Source organism: Alnus glutinosa, chromosome 13, assembly GCF_958979055.1.
Source record: "Alnus glutinosa chromosome 13, dhAlnGlut1.1, whole genome shotgun sequence".
Lineage (NCBI taxonomy): Eukaryota > Viridiplantae > Streptophyta > Magnoliopsida > Fagales > Betulaceae > Alnus > Alnus glutinosa.
In genome coordinates this window covers 23,534,807-23,552,665 of record NC_084898.1, presented here as the reverse complement: position 1 = coordinate 23,552,665, position 17,859 = coordinate 23,534,807, and the positions used below count along the sequence as shown (strand labels likewise).

The 17,859-nt window shown below is 35.5% G+C and overlaps 1 protein-coding gene across 1 annotated transcript; it reads right to left on the bottom strand.

Moving 5' to 3' along the window:
- Window positions 1–343: 343 nt before the first annotated feature.
- On the bottom strand, window positions 344–7,969 carry LOC133854224 (respiratory burst oxidase homolog protein F-like). Its single transcript, XM_062290312.1, has 15 exons — window positions 7,663–7,969; window positions 6,827–6,986; window positions 5,709–5,757; window positions 5,249–5,362; window positions 3,578–3,973; window positions 2,971–3,360; window positions 2,777–2,872; window positions 2,475–2,590; window positions 2,188–2,337; window positions 1,905–2,078; window positions 1,828–1,858; window positions 1,316–1,429; window positions 1,091–1,219; window positions 544–622; window positions 344–453 (listed from the first exon to the last, which is right to left on the bottom strand). The coding sequence occupies exons 2-15, from the start codon at window positions 6,982–6,984 to the stop codon at window positions 344–346; spliced, it is 2,106 nt and encodes a 701-aa protein (XP_062146296.1). The 5' UTR covers window positions 6,985–6,986; window positions 7,663–7,969.
- Window positions 7,970–17,859: the final 9,890 nt, after the last annotated feature.

The following is a 17,859-nucleotide window of genomic DNA, read 5'->3' as shown; positions in this document are numbered from 1 at the left end:
TGAACAACGTACTCAATCAGGGAATTAAGTGCAGTGAGATACTTAATTACCTCATACAAGGCCCATGGACAATTGCGTGACCAAAATAAAGAAGCTCGATCTCATCATCATTAACACAAAGTTAAAAAAAAATCTAGCTAGCTGTTAATTCTTGATGCCTATAAGCATATTTCAATCTACTTTTATTCTAAGCACTAAAAGCATGCAATTTGGAGAAGATTGCCTGTTTTCTACATCTTAATTGTGTAATTCATGGTATGTATATACTAGCTAGCATGTTTTCTCAATACGAAAGCCCTTTCTATATATCCCTGCTCTATTACTAAAAGTTTTAGATTCAATTCTAGAAATGTTCCTCGTGGAATTCATACTTGGTTGGGCCTTTTAGATTGAACTCATTGCAGAGCTTGTTGAGTTCTTTAGCCAAAACTGGTGCCCCACAGTAGAATACCCCTGATCCAATTCACCAAAACCATAATGTTAGCATTGGAAGAAATCTGAATCACCCAATATTTTTTATGGGCTCATGGAGATTTTTCTCACCAATTCTTGCACCACAGTGCTTGGAACACATATCGGAGAAAACTTTCTTCCACTTAGGCCTTCCAAAATGCGTTTGAACCTGATAATATAGGAAACATAATAAATTGTTAGAATATTTATTCACAAATATTTCTTATCGTCTTAAACTTTTAGAATAAATAACGATCCAATTAACATGGTCTTAGAGTTAAAAGTCTTGAATTTGATCCCTCTCACATGAGGATAATGTTAAAATATTACCTTAAAAAATTTAATTTGTCATTTTCTGTCAAATTAAACTTTTGAAATAAGTGGTAAATTAACAAAAAAAAAAAAAAACAGTTAGAAAACGCGCTAAGGTACTTGTCATAAGTTGTTACTAATCACATGATGAACCACTAATTAATTAAGTCACATTCGTCAATTCTTAAATCTATCGTTCATTTGAATACAGTACTAGCACACCCAAGGGGTTAGCTTAAGATGGATGCATGGCATGAATGATGAATGGTGTGTGGTATAGTATAATTAGTTTTGAGTATGGTAATTATCAAAGAGCTTAAATTACCCTAGTGCCTGAAACAATGTCCACTCCATTCTTAGCATGGTTGAGTGCTTGAACCATGGTAATGAAGGCTGATCGGGCGTCTCCTTCCTCATACACACTAGTCAAGTAGTTGTGCATCTCAATGACACCCTGATTAAAGTCCAAATTAATTGACAATTAGGGAAATTTCAACAAAAATAATTAAATTAAAACACGTGATGCTAGAGAATTAACGTTAGTTTTTACCCTTTGATCAAGATCACCAACTTCATCAATGACCCCTTTAAACCACTCAAAGGAGCCTTTCTCCCTTGTTACCCAATAAAAGTGAGCACTGACGACATTCGAGATTGAATCGGCCTCCTGATGACAAGGAAACTCAAGTGTTATTTTGCACGACGCAATATTTTTTTAATTTAGGGCATAATTGTAATAAGTCAATGAAATATTCAAACAGATTAATTAACTAGTATAAGTTACGTACTTTCAGGTTAAAAGTTGATATCTTCTATCCGTGACTAACAAATAAAATAAATGAAAAACTTCACTTACAACCTCTCTGATTTTTTATCATTTTTGCAATCATGAGTTCAAAAGTAACTATTTTGTTGTTGGCTTTGCAGACTAGCTCTGTCTTTATTTTTCTGGTTGTTTAGTTGGTTTGTTTTGGTTGCGTAGTTTTTGAGGTTGTTGTGCGAGAGCTTTTGTTTGCTCCTTTGTTATTGTTCAGCTAGTTTTGGCCGATTGCTTAATTGTACAGATTTGGTTGTTGAATGAAAGCTAATTCTGCTTATTCATAAAAAAAAAAAAAAAGGAAAAAAGAAAAGAAAAGGACGACAAGTAACTTACTGCCTTCTCCTCCATTTTGCTCATGTTGTTGAGCAAATCTTTGAGAATACTGATGAAAGGAGTTGCTCCAATCCCCATACCAACAAGTAGCAAGACATCATACTTGCGGTAGTCTTGTGCTGGGGCAGCATAAGGTCCATCTATTAAGAGCTTCGGCCAACTGTTATCTCCAGACATATAGGAATTTCACATTTTAAATAACTTATCACTAATGCTAATTAATGATTAAGGAGGGAAGACATTAGAAAGCATGCAGTACAAAAATGCACCTCTTCTTGGTTGTTTCATCAGCCATACTATTTCCGGCCAGAGAGGCTTGAGAGAATACTCGAATAAGCTCTTGTGTCCAATCACCTAACTGCCTAATGTGAACACTAAGGTAGTCATCTCCGGGAGCGGAGGTAATGGAAAATGGATGCCTGGGATACATAAATCACGACATGCATATTACCATAAAGGATCAAGATAAATTCTACGCATGCAATTGAGTATTGTATTAATTCCCCAAGATATATATATATATACGTGATAATCAGGGAAAGTTGTGGTGACTTACCACTGAAATGCCGAAACAGTCGGACATTGGATAAACATGTATTGTCCACTCTTGTACTTAAACTGAGGTGGCTTAGACATTTGCAACATAAGAACGTTTCCGGGATAAACTGCAGCCTAAACATTTTACAATTCAAGTTAATTAAAAAAAAAATAAAAAATTAAAGAGAGCCAGCCATGAATTCAAGTCGAGTGAGTTCCGATCGAAGCGTTCCACACAGTCTACACACTCATGCTTATATTATGCAACTTAGGTGTGCAGTAAAATAAATGGCAGATGTGGTTGGTAAAAGTTATTCTCACCTCCAGAAGACGGACATCATAGGAGGCCGACCGAAAGAACCTCAAGGCCCTTTCTCCAGCATATACTAAAACTGGAACTGCAAGATACATCCATGTCTGCATGCATGATCGAACTCAATGTTCTCAAGAGAAGTAATATATATTGACTTGGTTAAAGGTAGGTTAAATATCACTTGAAAATTAAGGATATATACCGTCTTGTGGTACCACTTGTGGGCCAGGTAGAGGAATGTCCCATGGACAATAAGCAAGGCATAGACGGCGACAAATAGGTGGTGTGAATACCAGAAGGCATTGAAACCACTTAGCCTACCAAAGGGCTTTGGCAGCTTAATCAGACTCCGTCTGAACCATCGTGTTGCAAGTATAAATGCAACCGCCATTAACATTACCATTAGAATTCCAGTCACCCCTTCTATCCCTTTAACCAGCTCCATGTAGCAGGGTTTTAAATTGCCGAAGTCACGATCTAAAAAAATGAGCCCATAGATTTTCTCAGGCAAATTGACAAGTCTTGGAAAATCACATGCAAGGTGGGTTCCGGCATGGAGAATGATACCAATAACAATACCTGCTGCGATGACCTGCACGGAGCAGTTTACAAAAAAGAAGAGTGCAAATGTATTTAGGGTACGTAGTACATTGTATATACATACATCAATGAATCAATGTATTTTAACAAGGTTTAAATTTAGCGAGCCGAGGCTTTCAAATAATATTTTGAATGGATCGATAACGTATAAACCAAGCAACAGTAAGTTAGGTTAAACGACTATATATAATATATATATGTGTGTGTACCTTGTGGAAATTGATGTTGTCGTCAAAAGGAATTAGATAGGCGAGCTTGGTGGATCTGAGCCAAGTGATTGTGTTCCTACAGACGGGCAGGAGAATGAGAGCCATGTTGAACTTGAGGGTCTCAGCCGCACCCTTGGCTGTGAGGAGACAATAACCCATGACTTTGAACCCATCCTTGTCCATGTATTGATAAAACTTCCATGTGACGAGCGCAGTCATGATCACCATCCACAAGCTCAAAAGCCCGAGTCGCCTCCAATTTTTTTGGAGATAATTTATTGTTGACCTTAAGCTTTGTAGCTTCTGGCTCAAGGCTTGGCTGCTGCAACTCGGCGCTGGACTACATTTATCAAGGTAAGTTTCCGGTTTTAACAACACCGCCTCTAATTGCCAGAGCTGCCCATTATCGTCAACCACCGAAAAAAAAAAAAAAAAATTGTCATAATTCATATATAGGTTGAATCACCATGCATGAATATCGATCCTCTTGAACATGTCATATATATATTGCATGCCACCTAAATCATTCAATATAATGAACAGCACCTAAGCCAAATTGTTTATAAAAAGAAGTACTGTAAAATAGTGGTGATCAAGGCAGGGGCAAAATTGAGAGTTACTGAATTATTATTGCTGTTAAATATATAAAATAGGGAATAACTTCAATCCGGTCCCGGCAAAAACTGGGCATTTTTTGCCTTCCAATGATAAGTTGACACGTAAGCTTGGAACAAAAAAATCAAATAAAATCTAAACACCCAATGGATTTCTTCAACGTATGCTAAAATGAGATCCGGCCGGAAAAATGGGCACACCGGCCAAATCTCTCTGTCGTAGTTGGTGCCGCCTCTCTCTCTGTCGCGGGTGTTCGGAGTTAGGTCGGGGTGAGAGAAAGAGAGATCCGGTCGGAAACCCACGCACACCAACCGGATCTCTCTCTGTCGCATGTGGTCGAGTATGGGTCGACGTGAGAGAAAGAGAGATCCGGCTGGATCTCTCTCTGTCGCCGGAGGTCGGGGTTGGGTCGATGTCGAGAGCGCCGGATCTCTCTTTCCCTCGTCGGATCTCTCTTTGTCTCCGGTGGTCCGGCCTGGGCAGTGCCATGGTGGGGCAGACGGGTTTTTCTAGTTGACAGTGCAGGTCGTGTGGTACTTCAGCAATATTTCAATTTTTTTGGTTTTAATTGACGTGTCTATTGATTATTGGTAGGCATAAACCCATTGGTTTTTGCCAGGACCGTATAGAAGGAGCACTCTATAAAATATTGCTGAATACAGTTAGCTAGTAGCCTAATTAGAGTTTTGAATAACAGTGTGACTAGCTATCTCACTACCTCTACTTAATTTTAGCTTTGTCGACATGTATAGTGTAATATACATATATATATATATATAGCGAACACATGGTCTAATAGATAGCAAAGTACACCCATCCCAATTATCTTTATATATTTCGAATCCTCCCTCTCCCTTCTCCTCCTAATTTTTGTGTGGACATGTAAAAAATAAAAAAAATAAATATATATATATATGTTCAGAAAAATACACTAGCTATAGCTAGTTATCATAAAGTCTATACTAGTTGGATTGAAATGGCATGGTCACGTGTCCAGGCAAGTCTCAGTGATATGATGTGTAGTTTTTAAGTTAATGTTGTTAGAAAAGTACCCACCTCAATGAAACCAAGTCGTTCTGCATCTAACTCTTCCATCATCAGGGCAGCATATTCTCCCGCTTGTTCCTTCACTCTAGATAACTTGTTCGCGGAAGCACTCAGCATGATAATCTACCCATTAAAGAAAAACAAATTTAATTATTTTCAAATTAAAGGAAACACTCATACAAAATAGTTTGACCAAAAAGCCCCCGGCCACCACAAACCCAGGCCCATTGAAAATGATACATATATACACAAAGAAATTTTCCGAAAATTATATTTCGAAAACCGGCAAACCCCATTTAATCTTGCAAATAATCAATTTACGTACACCAAACACTCCAAACTTTTTTTTATTTTTTTTTCCTTTTTACTTTTATGTTATATTATATTATAACACTTTCAAATTAAAAACAAATAAAATAACCTATAAAACATATTACCAAAAAGAGCTATTGTTTGGGTAGAAACCTACCTCTTTGATTTCTTCCTCAGTGATACTACCATCTTCATTCTTGTCCACCCTGAAAATACAACACAATAAATATATAACTCTATGATTATATATATATATATATATATATATATATATAAAACGAGAACCATCATTGAATATTAGTAGTCAAAAGCGATTTTAAAATGACTCACTTTCGTAATAATTCAAACGGCATAAAAGTTGGGTTTTGTGCTACGTACGGTAGGAATTTACAACCGGTTGCAGTTTTGGTTATTTCATTCTAACCACAACTGCTTTAGGCGTTTTATTATTCAATTTTAAATAACTACAACCACAATCGATAATTATGCGATTATTACCCGATAATAGTTTTTCATAAAAATCTAAAACACATTTATTTTTTTAACCCTAAATAATTGCACTTTTTAATATTTTTAATCTAGTGATCAGCGGTTAATTGCAATCGACAGTTATTAACTAATAACCATTTTTCATAAAAATTGAAAACAGATTTGTTTTTTTAACCATAAATGATTACACTTTTCAGATTTCTTATATTGAAATCAATGAAATGAAATGCACAACTCCATATCCCATACCGGGTTTTGAGAATCAACCATAGCTAGCTGGTAAAGATAGGGTGTACGTGTCAAAAAGCATTAATTAATGTAGGTACATCATTTCGGTTTCAATGACAAAAGAAAATAGGCCCCTTTCAATTGATCTAAACACATGTAAAAAAATAAATAAATAAAAAAAAAAAAAAAAAAAAAAAAAAAAAAAAAAAATCAACTCCTTCAATTAGATTACAGTGAAGAGTGGTAATGCAGTGAACAGTGGCAATCAAACGCATACACAAATGAAATGAGGGAAGCATTTAATAAACAACAGAATATTAGGCCGGCATTGAATAATAAAAAAAATAAGTAGTGAACCTAGATTATTAGTGGATTATAATCATAGAAAACGATCTTTCATAATGCTAATTAAAAGTTTTAGGAAAAAATGCAAATTTTCAATCTTTTAAAGCTCTATACACGTGCCATTTTTATTTCTAAAAAAGAGTGACTATGAAGCTAAAAGGTTGAAACTAATTAATCATTGGAAAAATTAATTAATTAATTATGTATTCGCACATTTGGAAAAAGATCTGGACCCGTGAATCGAAGTTTTCATCAGTGATTTGCAACCAGAACTCGTATAGCTCGTCTCGGCTGATCTTGTCACCCTTGAGCCTTCGTCTCCGGCTCAGCACATCGAAGATCTCCAGAGCAAACTCCTTTGAATCTTTCATTTCTACCAAAACAAAAAAAAAAAACGAAAATCAGATGTTAGAATATATTATATTATTTTCTAGGTTATTGACTTTCTTATTCGGGTTTTCAATCCGGTCCAAAACCGGTTCTAAACCGGGTCATCGGGTTTTTTTAAAACAGGTGCAAAATCGGTTTCTAACCAGTTCAATCACTTTCAGCACAGTTGCCCAAGCCGGCCCACACTCAAACGGGTCCAGATGGCTCAGCCCAACAAGGAGTCAAGTCAACCCAGCCTACGTGTTAGACCCGGTTCACTCAAATCCGAAGCAAATCGAATCCTACCCGGTTCAGCCGAATAGGCCAATCGGGTCAATTCCTCCAACCTGGTGCAAATAGTCAACCCGGTTTACCGGGTTAGACCCATGTCAAATCCATTTCGGGTTAGACCATATTAAATTGTCCATGGATTTAGGCCTATTTTGGCCCAAACAAACCGGCCCAATTTAACCTAGTCTTGAAGGCTCCGGTCTCAGGCCCAATTGAAGGCCCAAATAATTCACTGCCACCAGCAGCCACCACCATCCACTTCCGGCAGCTTGCAGCTGCCTTACTCCGCCCGTCCGCCACTCCCCGCCACCACGAAAATCAGAAAAGACAAAAAAACAAAAAAACAAAAAAACAAAAAAGAGATGACGAATGAGTTCGGACAATTGGACCTATGCATTGTGCAAAATCAGCACGGTGGAGAAAGCCGTCTTTCGCGAGGGCATTGAAGTTGCTTTGGACTTGGCTCCATGCATCGACGGTGTCATCAGTTTTGGTGCTGATAAATCTGAGAACACCGAGAGCCTTATGTGCGCCGAATCGATTCCGGTCAAGCTGAGCCAGTTCCCTCCGCCGAGCACGAGCCTCCAGGGCCACCAAGGCGCCATTCTCAGCCACTGCCGAGGCCAACGGAGTAGGCGACGCGTGGCCGTGGCTCCACGAGAACCGCCGCACCAGCTTGGGCTGGAGCGCCTGCGAGAACTGCCATATTTGTTGTTAAAGGAGTGGGAGTCGGTGTACGAGGTATCTCATATTTGTTGTTCAGGCGAATTGACCCGAAACTGAAACTATGAAACTAAAACCATGCACATACATATATAGAAAGAAATGCTCGCCAGACCATGCAGATCGAATGGTCCCCACACCCCCTATATATATATATATATATATATATATATATATATATATATATATATATATATATATATATATATATATATATATATATATATATATACACCCATTATTTTCCTTTTCCACGCCTTCCATCTGATCACTGGAAACTGAGAGTTTTACGTGGTGAACAACTAATTATCGAGACTTAGGTTCCTTTGATTCGCAAAATAAATATTTCATTAAAAAAATAAGTAGTTATTACTAAAAATGAGAAAGATTGAAATGAAATAATTAAATTATTTCAATTTTTTAGTTTGGTGACAACACATATATTACAATTAGAATTGTCCCAAAATTACTAAAGAAAAACCTAAATAATTTCTTATTTTTCAAAAAATAAAACTCAAATCTTAAAAAAAAAAAAAAAAAAAAAAAAAAAAAAAAAAAAAAGGGAGTTGGACCTTAGATCTGTGGGTGGCCAGGACAAAGATCTGATCTAAATTATTTGTTTTTTTTTTTTGTTTTTTTTTTTTTTTTTGTATTTTTAATTTTTTTAAGTTTATTTTGGAAAAATTAAAGAAAAATATGTTTTTTTTTAAAAAAAATATATATATATATTGTCTATTTCCTCAAAAATTGTTATTCCTCTAAAAAAATGAGAGGAATAATTATTTATTTTCGTTAGAGAATAATTATTCTCATGGAATAGCTATTCTAAAAAATAGGTCCTTACCAAATAAAAGAATAACTATTCTAATGGAATAGTAATTCCATTCCAATGACTTATTCGATAAACCAAACGAGGTCTTAATGCTCATATAATATCTTTTTAATTCACCAATTTTATATATATATATAATATCAGTTTTCTTTTTTACAAAAATTATCCTAGGTATAATTCGCTTAAACATTTTCAAAAAGTGAAAAAAGGGCAAATTAGCTAGCGATCAAAACACGCCCAAGTAAATCGAAAGAATAGTAGTGCCAAAAATAAAGACATTTAAGATAGTAAAAGCTCAACTAAACGAATGCAATTTCTTTTACCTAAAGATGTTACTGTTATCAGTTAATCACACGCTCAATCAAACGTATTAGATTTAAGCAAACGAAAACCATTTACATATATAGTTTTTTTTTTTTTTTTTTTTTTTTTTTTTTTTTTTTTTTAATTGGCCATTCACTTATACCTGTAACAACCAGGAAAATGCTTCTTCTTTTTTGTTTATTTAACTTTTTATTGATAAGTAAGGAAAATGCTTCACTTATACATTTTCTTAAAATGTCATTGAAGTGGACTTATAAATCATTTGAAATGGGATTGATTAATAGCTTAGAGAATAACCATGGTTATGGTTTATTCTAAAATCATGATCGTCGGTGGTTAGTCATTCTTCCAACTTCATTAATTTTCTCTTATAATTTTTTTTTTTGTATTAAAATTTATTAATTAACAATTATCTAATTATGTATGTATATATATATATATTAATGAAGGTCATATAATACCCAAGGATGAAAAGTGTGTGTTTGGTTAACGGGTGTTCACATGGATCCAGAATATTATCCGAACCCGAAAGAAATTTAATCCTTCAAGATGGGATGTAAGTAATTAAGATTAGGGTTAAATATCCTAGAGGTACCTGAGTTTTACGTGTTTTTAAATTTAGTACTTCAGTTTCATTTCGTATCACAGGTAGTACCTGAATTTGGAAGAAAAAATCATTGTGCTATTTCTCGTCCAAATTTCAACTTCTTGCCACGTGTCAACCGCTGAGGTTGACACGTGGCACCACATTAAAAAAAATTAAAAATTAAAAATTAAAAAATTAAAAAAATGATTAAAATTAAAAAAAGAAAAAAAAAAAAAAAAGAAAAAAAAAAAGAGGGGTGGCTGAGCCACCCCCCTTGGCCACCATGGGGGTGGCCGGCCACCCCCATTTTGGCCAAGGAGGTGGCCCAGCCACCCCCTTGGCCGGTCTGGCCGGTCTGGGGTGGCCGAACCACCCCATAGGGGGTGGTTCGGCCACCCCACAGTTGAAAAAAAAAAAAAAAAAAAAAAAATTGGAAGGGTTTTGGCCCTAGGGGGTGGCCCTAGGGGGTGGTTCGGCCACCCCACAGTTGAAAAAAAAATTTGAAGGGTTTTGGCCCTAGGGGGTGGCCGAACCACCCCCATGGCCCTAGGGGGTGGTTCGGCCACCCCACAGTTTAAAAAAAAAAAAAAAAAAAATTGAAGGGTTTTGGCCCTAGGGGGTGGCCGAACCACCCCCTAGGGCCACGGGGGTGGTTCGGCCACCCCCAGTCCGGCTGGTTCGACCACCCCAGACCGGCCAGACCGGCCAAGGGGGTGGCTGGGCCACCTCCTTGGCCAAAATGGGGGTGGCCGGGCACCCCCATGGTGGCCAAGGGGGGTGGCTCAGCCACCCCTCTTTCTTTTTTTTCCTTTTTTTTTTTTTTTTTAATTTTAATCATTTTTTTAATTTTTTAATTTTTAATTTTTAATTTTTTTTTTATGTGGTGCCACGTGTCAACCTCAGCGGTTGACAGGTGGCGAGAAGTTGAAATTTGGACGAGAAATAGCACAATGATTTTTTCTTCCAAATTCAGGTACTACCTGTGATACGAAATGAAACTGAGGTACTAAATTTAAAAACACGTAAAACTCAGGTACATCTAGGGTATTTAACCCTTAAGATTATAAGTCTTTTTGTATGTATATACACACACGTACACTTATGTATTTATGTATATATTCCATTTATACATGTTATATGCACTTAATTATGCAGGAAAATAAACCCAAAGCAGGAAGCTTTATTCCCTTAATTTGGAACAGGACGTAGGCTATGCCCCGGAACTGATCTCACCAAGCTTGAAATTTCCACTTTTCTGCATTATTTTCTCCTTGATTACGAGTGACTTCCCTTTGTTTGTCTTTGAATTTAAACTACTTCTTATGAAAAAAAAAAAATTTCTATAAACTTGGCAAATTTCTTTTTTATATTAACGACTTACATTCGTGATATATATCTAACAAATGCCTAGCTAATCCTTGCAATTGTTGTCATTCTTTTTTTATTATTATTTTTTACTTTAAAAAATAAGGGGTATTTTGGATATTTTAACAGAATTTAACGAAAAATCCTAACGGTTGGGTAAAATTGAAAAAAAAAAAAAAACTAAAAAATATGGATTACAACAGCAATAATCAACGAGGTTACAAATGTCTTGACCCTATCTCTAAAAGAATTTATGCATGTGTCTAGACGTGTTGTGTTTGATGAAGGTTTCTTCCCTGCAAAGGATACACAAACAGTTCCTTCATCCTCCTCATTACAAAAAAACTCTACATTTAATGACGTGTCTACAATAAATTACTTTTTGACACTTTACTAATTAGTAGTGTGTTAAATCTTAACACACTAAAATCATTAGTGTCGTGTCTGAAGTAAAGGCCACTAAATTAGCGACGTGTTGGATTCAACACACCACAAATTTGTGGCGTGTTAGTCAAACACAGCACAAAAATGTGGCGCGTCTGACAGATAAGACACAAAATTGTGGCGTGTCCACAAGACGCGCCACAAAATTGTGACGTGTCTGACTAGCACGCCACAAATTTGTGGCGTGTCAGTCAGACATGCTAGTAAATTAGTGTCATGTTAGTTTATGACACGCTACTAATTTTCATAAAACCGCGTGGGGATACGTGGTTCTCCCTGTTTTCTCCTGCAATTGTTTCCCTCTCTCACTCTACTCTCTCTCTCTCTCTCTCTCCCTCTCTCTATCGCCGGCTGCCACATCAAATCTGACCACCGCCGCATCACGGTATGCATATCCTCTCTCTCTCCCTCACAATATCTCTCTTTAGCTCTCTCTCTCTCTCTCTCTAGCTCTCTCAATATATCTCTCTCTTTATTTAGCTCTCTCTCACTCTCTCTCTCTCTCTCATCTCTAGCTCTTCGCCTAGCTCAGACGCCGACCACCACCAACGCCATCCATCCCCGGCCACCCAAGATCACCTTCGACGCCGTCCATCAGTAAGGTTAGTGACTCTATTTCTTCTTCTTCTTCTTCTTCTTCTTCTTCTTTTTCTTTAGCAAAAATAATTTAGAATTTTTTTTCTTTAGCAAAAAAAATTCATGCATTTGTCTTATGGATTAGGGTAAAATGGATTGCAACACTTGGTACAAGAGTAGTTTCTCTGTCTCTCGCGCATATGTGTCATAAGATTATAATAATGGAATATTATATCAAATTTGAGTGGTTTATATATGTCTAAATATATTTGTTTTTGAATATTTTTATTTGTGGTCCTTTTGAAGTATTTTTAGATCGTTTTTGACATGGATGAGTGATGTTAACTTTTATTGAATTGAGTTGAGCTACCTTCACTTCGGTTTATTTGGTGTTTGTTTAATTTTTTTTTAATTTTTTTTTTACTTTAATTATATATACATTATATAGGAGAAGCAGTACAGAAATTCAATATAGATTTTATTTTCTTCATGCTGAGACAACAATTCCTCTTGGTGACAATGTGTTCCCCGTATTCTTTGAACATGTTATTCTCTCCTTTTGTTTTTCTATTTTTTTGCACCATAGAAGCTGCCATAAAACTACTAGAGAATGAGACAATTAATTTTTTTTTATTTTTTATTGACTTTAATTATATAAAAATAGACTACTTCTTGAAGATGGTATCCTTGATATGTTTCGTGGTGTCAACATTCATGACCTGTTTTATATATTTAGTGGTTTTCAATTTGTGGCGTGTCTGTTTGATACCCCACTAATTTATGGCATGTCAGTCAATGACATACCACAAAGTCAGAAATACCGACTCCCTGATTAGTGGCCTTCTAGAAAGGCCATTAATCACACGTCACTAATGTTGCTTGAAAGGCCACTAAAAATTAGTCACAAATCACTTCAATTTTTATAGTGCCTCCTTGGTTGCATGTCCAAGAATTCACCTGTAATGTGAAAGAAATCACCTCCAGCAATGGAGATTTTTTTTTTTAGCTCACCCCCTAGACATCACTAGATGATGGTCATCCACTACAAAAAGTTAAAAATAATAATAATAATAATAATAATTATTGACAGTTTTTTTTAGACAGTTTCTAAAACTATCTAGAATTAAATTGTTAGAGACGATTTTTTTAGAACCATCTATAAAAAATTTAATATAGACGGTTTGATTAAACCGTCCATAACTCCAGACGGTTTTATTCAAACCGTCTGTAAGTTTATAGATGGTTTAGACCAAATCATTCAAAAATTTACATTTTCAGACGATTTGATTCAAACCATTTTGAATTTTATGGACGGTTTGAAAAAAACCGTCTATAAATGTTACGGACCGTCCCAAACCGTCCATAACTTTTTTTTTTTTTAAAGTAGAAACATTCCAATCCTGCCTTTTTATTCTTTCTCCCTTCCCTTTTCTGTTTTTTTTTTTAATCTCACCTTTTATCCTGTCCGGTCATCTTTTCTTCTTCTTCTTAGTGCTTTTCTCTTTTTTTCAACCGAAACATCGAGAGAGAGAGGGAGATCATAGAGAGACTAAGAGAGAGAGAGAGAGAGAGAGATTCGCCGATGGGATCTGGACGGAACGGCAAGATCGGAGGGAGAGGCATCCATCCAGGAGGCAGTTGACTGATGTGCTACGTGGTTGGGATCCAGAACTTCCGAGTTTGAGCTGCTGTCTTCCACTTGGTCCATCGGCACGTGTGAATTGAAGTTTGTGTGACTCAGTACCATGGAAAATCTCTAGCGGAGCAATGCTATATGGCTCGATGCAGGGCTGTCCGAAGAGAGCACTGAAGCGGACTCATTGATAGAGGGACTCAGTAGAAGTCGGGGCCTAGAAACCATGATGGCCTTGAGAAAAATTGCATATTTTTCTCGAGACAGTGGCTGAGGAGGAGCAGGGCAGCTGTATTTTTTCTGCCCAATAAGCCCACAAATCGTGCAATAATCAGCAAGGCGCTCATACTTGAAGCTAATCCAGAGGGACTCTTTTCCAGGGCGTGGAAAAAGGAAGCTAAGGACAAAAGGAAGAAGAGTATTGATTTCATCCCGATAACCGTTTGATTCGGCGTAAAATGGTTTCTAGAAAATGATTTTGGCATCTTTCGGTGTTTGGTAAGGGCAAAAATAATGGTCAACCGAAAAATGATATCCGTTTGACCAAAAATGCTTTGTAAATTTCAGAAAATGATTAACGCTTTTGAACGTAGTCGACCTTCTTTTAAACGACGCAGTCAACTTTTATGTTCAAGCAATCGATTAATGCTGGATTCCGACAAGCTAGATATTGGCATCGGTCGGTGCCAGAATCTAAAAGTTAAGCATGTGAGAATCACAAGTTTTTTTAATAACATGTGCTTTTCACATGTATTTTTAATAACATTAATAAAAAAACATGTAATTCTCACATGTTTAAAGGATACATGTCACTTTTATATATGGTTTGTAGGAAATTTTCTACAAACCGATTTATAGGAAATTTTTGTCCTATATATATTCTTTCTTTCTTTCTTTCTTTCTCCTTGAATTACCCCCACCTGATAATTTTGTTAGCATATTAGATTAATAATAAAAATTATAGAGTATGTATGACAGTGGTTTTGAAAAGTAATTTTATTTTGGACATAAATTTCCTACAAACGTTTGTAAAAAATTTTGGACAAAAATTTCCTACAAACCAGTTTGTAAGAAATTTTCTACAACTCACATGTAAGAATGACATGTATCCTTTATGCATGTGAGAATCACATGTTTTTTTTATTAATACTATTAAAAAATCATATGAGAAGCACATGTTATTATTATTTTGGTTTGAAAAAATGTTTTGATATGAAGTAAAAACTAAAAAGTGTTGTGTTTTGAATCGTTTATTAATAATTTTGAAGTAAGTAAAGTGTTCGCTACCAAACAAAGCTGCTATTGCTACTGCTACTGCTACTACTACTAAGTGTGGTCTTTATTTTTTTATGCGAATTTTAATTGTACTAGCAAGTGCACGAATCGTTTGCAATAAAGTGTTTTGCAAGTATGAGGTCAATCTCATAGGGAATTGTGTTCTCGAAAAAACAATTTTATTTTAAACTAATTAAATCTTAATCTGGTTTCGAGAATTAAGATATCGTTTTTGATAAATAAAAGAAAAACATAAACTAAATAAAGTAAAAAGAAAAATACTAAGGCTAGCTTTAGAATCCACTCTCATTGAATCATAACAACATACTCCATGTTCATCAATATTAATCCGAAGTTCTCACAATTAAAATCTTAGGTATGTTTTACTATGCTTAAATATTTAATCAAAACATCTTATGTATTCATTCTTTACACAAATCACAAAAGATATCCGGTTTAAACCAAATCATCAAATGTATCCATAAAATAAATCACAAGGGATATCAAATTCTTTGCCAAATAAAAACTAAGCAATCAATTATATGAAATTATCTCAAATTATCAAATGTATCATTGAATCATAAAAGATATCTAAGAATCATTCCACACATTGAAAAGAAGAAAAACAATTGAAATATTAAATTCAATAAAATCGGACAATAAAAACTTACATGAAAGTGTTGTTGTTCTTTATTGATGAGGTTTCATCCTCAACCTTAATTGAGGAATTAGCTACACATGATATAAAAAATAAAACCTAACCTAAAGAAAAACTAAACTAAAAAGAAGAAAATTATATTTGGTCTCTAACTTCCCCCCCCCCCCCCCCCCTCCTTTTTTTTTTTTTCTTTCTTAATGCTTAGCAGTCTATTTATAGGAAGCAAACAAACCCTAGAAGCCCTAAATATTCTAGAAAAATTGAAGGTTAGTCTTCTAGTTTGAGTAGTATACTCAAAACTCAATCCAAGAAGGAAAAAGATTCCAAATTCGTCTAAATTTGTGGTCTTTTATTGCGGAGCGATTTTGGCATAGCAGACGTTCGAATTAGGAAAATCCTATTTCACACTTATTTGTAGTATTTTTAGTTAGCTTTCCAACGCCGCTTGATTCACCCGATACTTGAACTGAAAGTTATAATCAAAATACTATGACATGTGCAGAATCTGAATTCTAATCCAATCCGATTTTGACTCCAATTAGAGAAATTTTAATTTAGTCTTTTCGTTGATAACCACATTATATAGGCCTTCTCAAAGCGTGTTTTCTTCCAAACTTTACATTTTTCACCTTAAAGCCATTGTTTTTTCTCAATAACATGCAAAATACTAAAATACCAAAACTAACCAAAAACATTAGAAAATAATAAAGCCAAAGGTTTAGTAAATTCAAATTAAGGGATCCATGTATGCAATATTTGATACTCATCAATTTCCTTTTGAAATGAAATAGGAGGTAAATGAAGTTTTTTCGGTTTTAAATTGTAGAATTAAAAAATAAGATTTTATTTATATGGGTCAAATAGGTTGACCCGGAACTGATAAAAAGTTTGAAGTTCTATCTGTAAAATCGTTAATACATTGGGGGTAAGTGAAGTTTTTTCCGTTTTTAATTGTAGAATTAAAAAATATGATTTTATTTATATGGGTCAAACAGGTTGACCGGGAATTGATTAAAAGTTTGAAGTTTTAACTGTAAAATCGTTAATACATTGGGGGGTAAGTGAAGTTTTTTTCCGTTTTTAATTGTAGAATTAAAAAATCTGATTTTATCTATATGGGTCAAATAGGTTGACACGGAATTGATTAAAAGTTTGAAGTTCTAACTGTAAAATCATTAATACATTGGGGGTAAGTGAAGTTTTTTCCGTTTTTAATACATTCGAGCATATTATAAGTCTTACTCATATCTAGTTTCATAGGCATGAAACTCTCCCGTCCCTTTAACCGAGTATCCATAGTGTGTAAGATTTCAAAGGCAACCAAGATATTGTCTGTGATGAGTTTACCCGGAATAAAGGCACTTTGCTCTTGTGAAATGATGTGGAGCAACACAGTTTTTAGCTGGTTTACAATTGCCTTAGATATGATCTTATAGAGAACGTTGCAGAGGCTAATCAACCGAAATTCAGTCACTCGGGTAGGGTCAATCACCTTAGGAATTAAACAAATGTTAGTGGTGTTTAAACCAGCATCAAAAGATCCCCCATTAAGAACATGGAGAGCTGCCCATGACACCTCCTTACCCACCACTCCCCAAGACTTTTGATAAAAATCCGCAGAAAAACCATCCGGTCCAAGCGATTTAAGAGGATGCATTTGAAAAAGGACAAATCGTACCTCATCCTCAGTAAAAGGCCGAAGCAATCTTTGATTCATAATTTCAGTAACCCAACATTCCACTGAATTCAAATAGCCGACAATGCCTGTAGGATTAGATGAAGAAAACAACATCTTATAGTAATCAAGAAACAACTTTCTAATATCCTTTTTTTTCCTCCACACCCTGCCATTCCCATCAACAATACTATGGATGGTATTGATCTTACGTCAATGATTCGCCCAAGAATAAAAAAATTGAGTGTTATGGTCCCCATATTGTTACCAATTATGCTTTGCTCGTTATTTCCATTGCACGTCCTGTACTAATAGTTCATCGATTTCAACTTGAATTGTTATGATAGCTGGATCAAAAGAAGGCCGAGCATGGCTTTGGAGTTGAAGAAGCCGTTGTTTTTTCTTTTTTAGAGTATCCTCCAACCTGCCAAATTTCTTCTTACTCCACCAAGAAAGTCGAGTTTGGCAAGATGAAAGTCGTTGTTGAACAGCCCT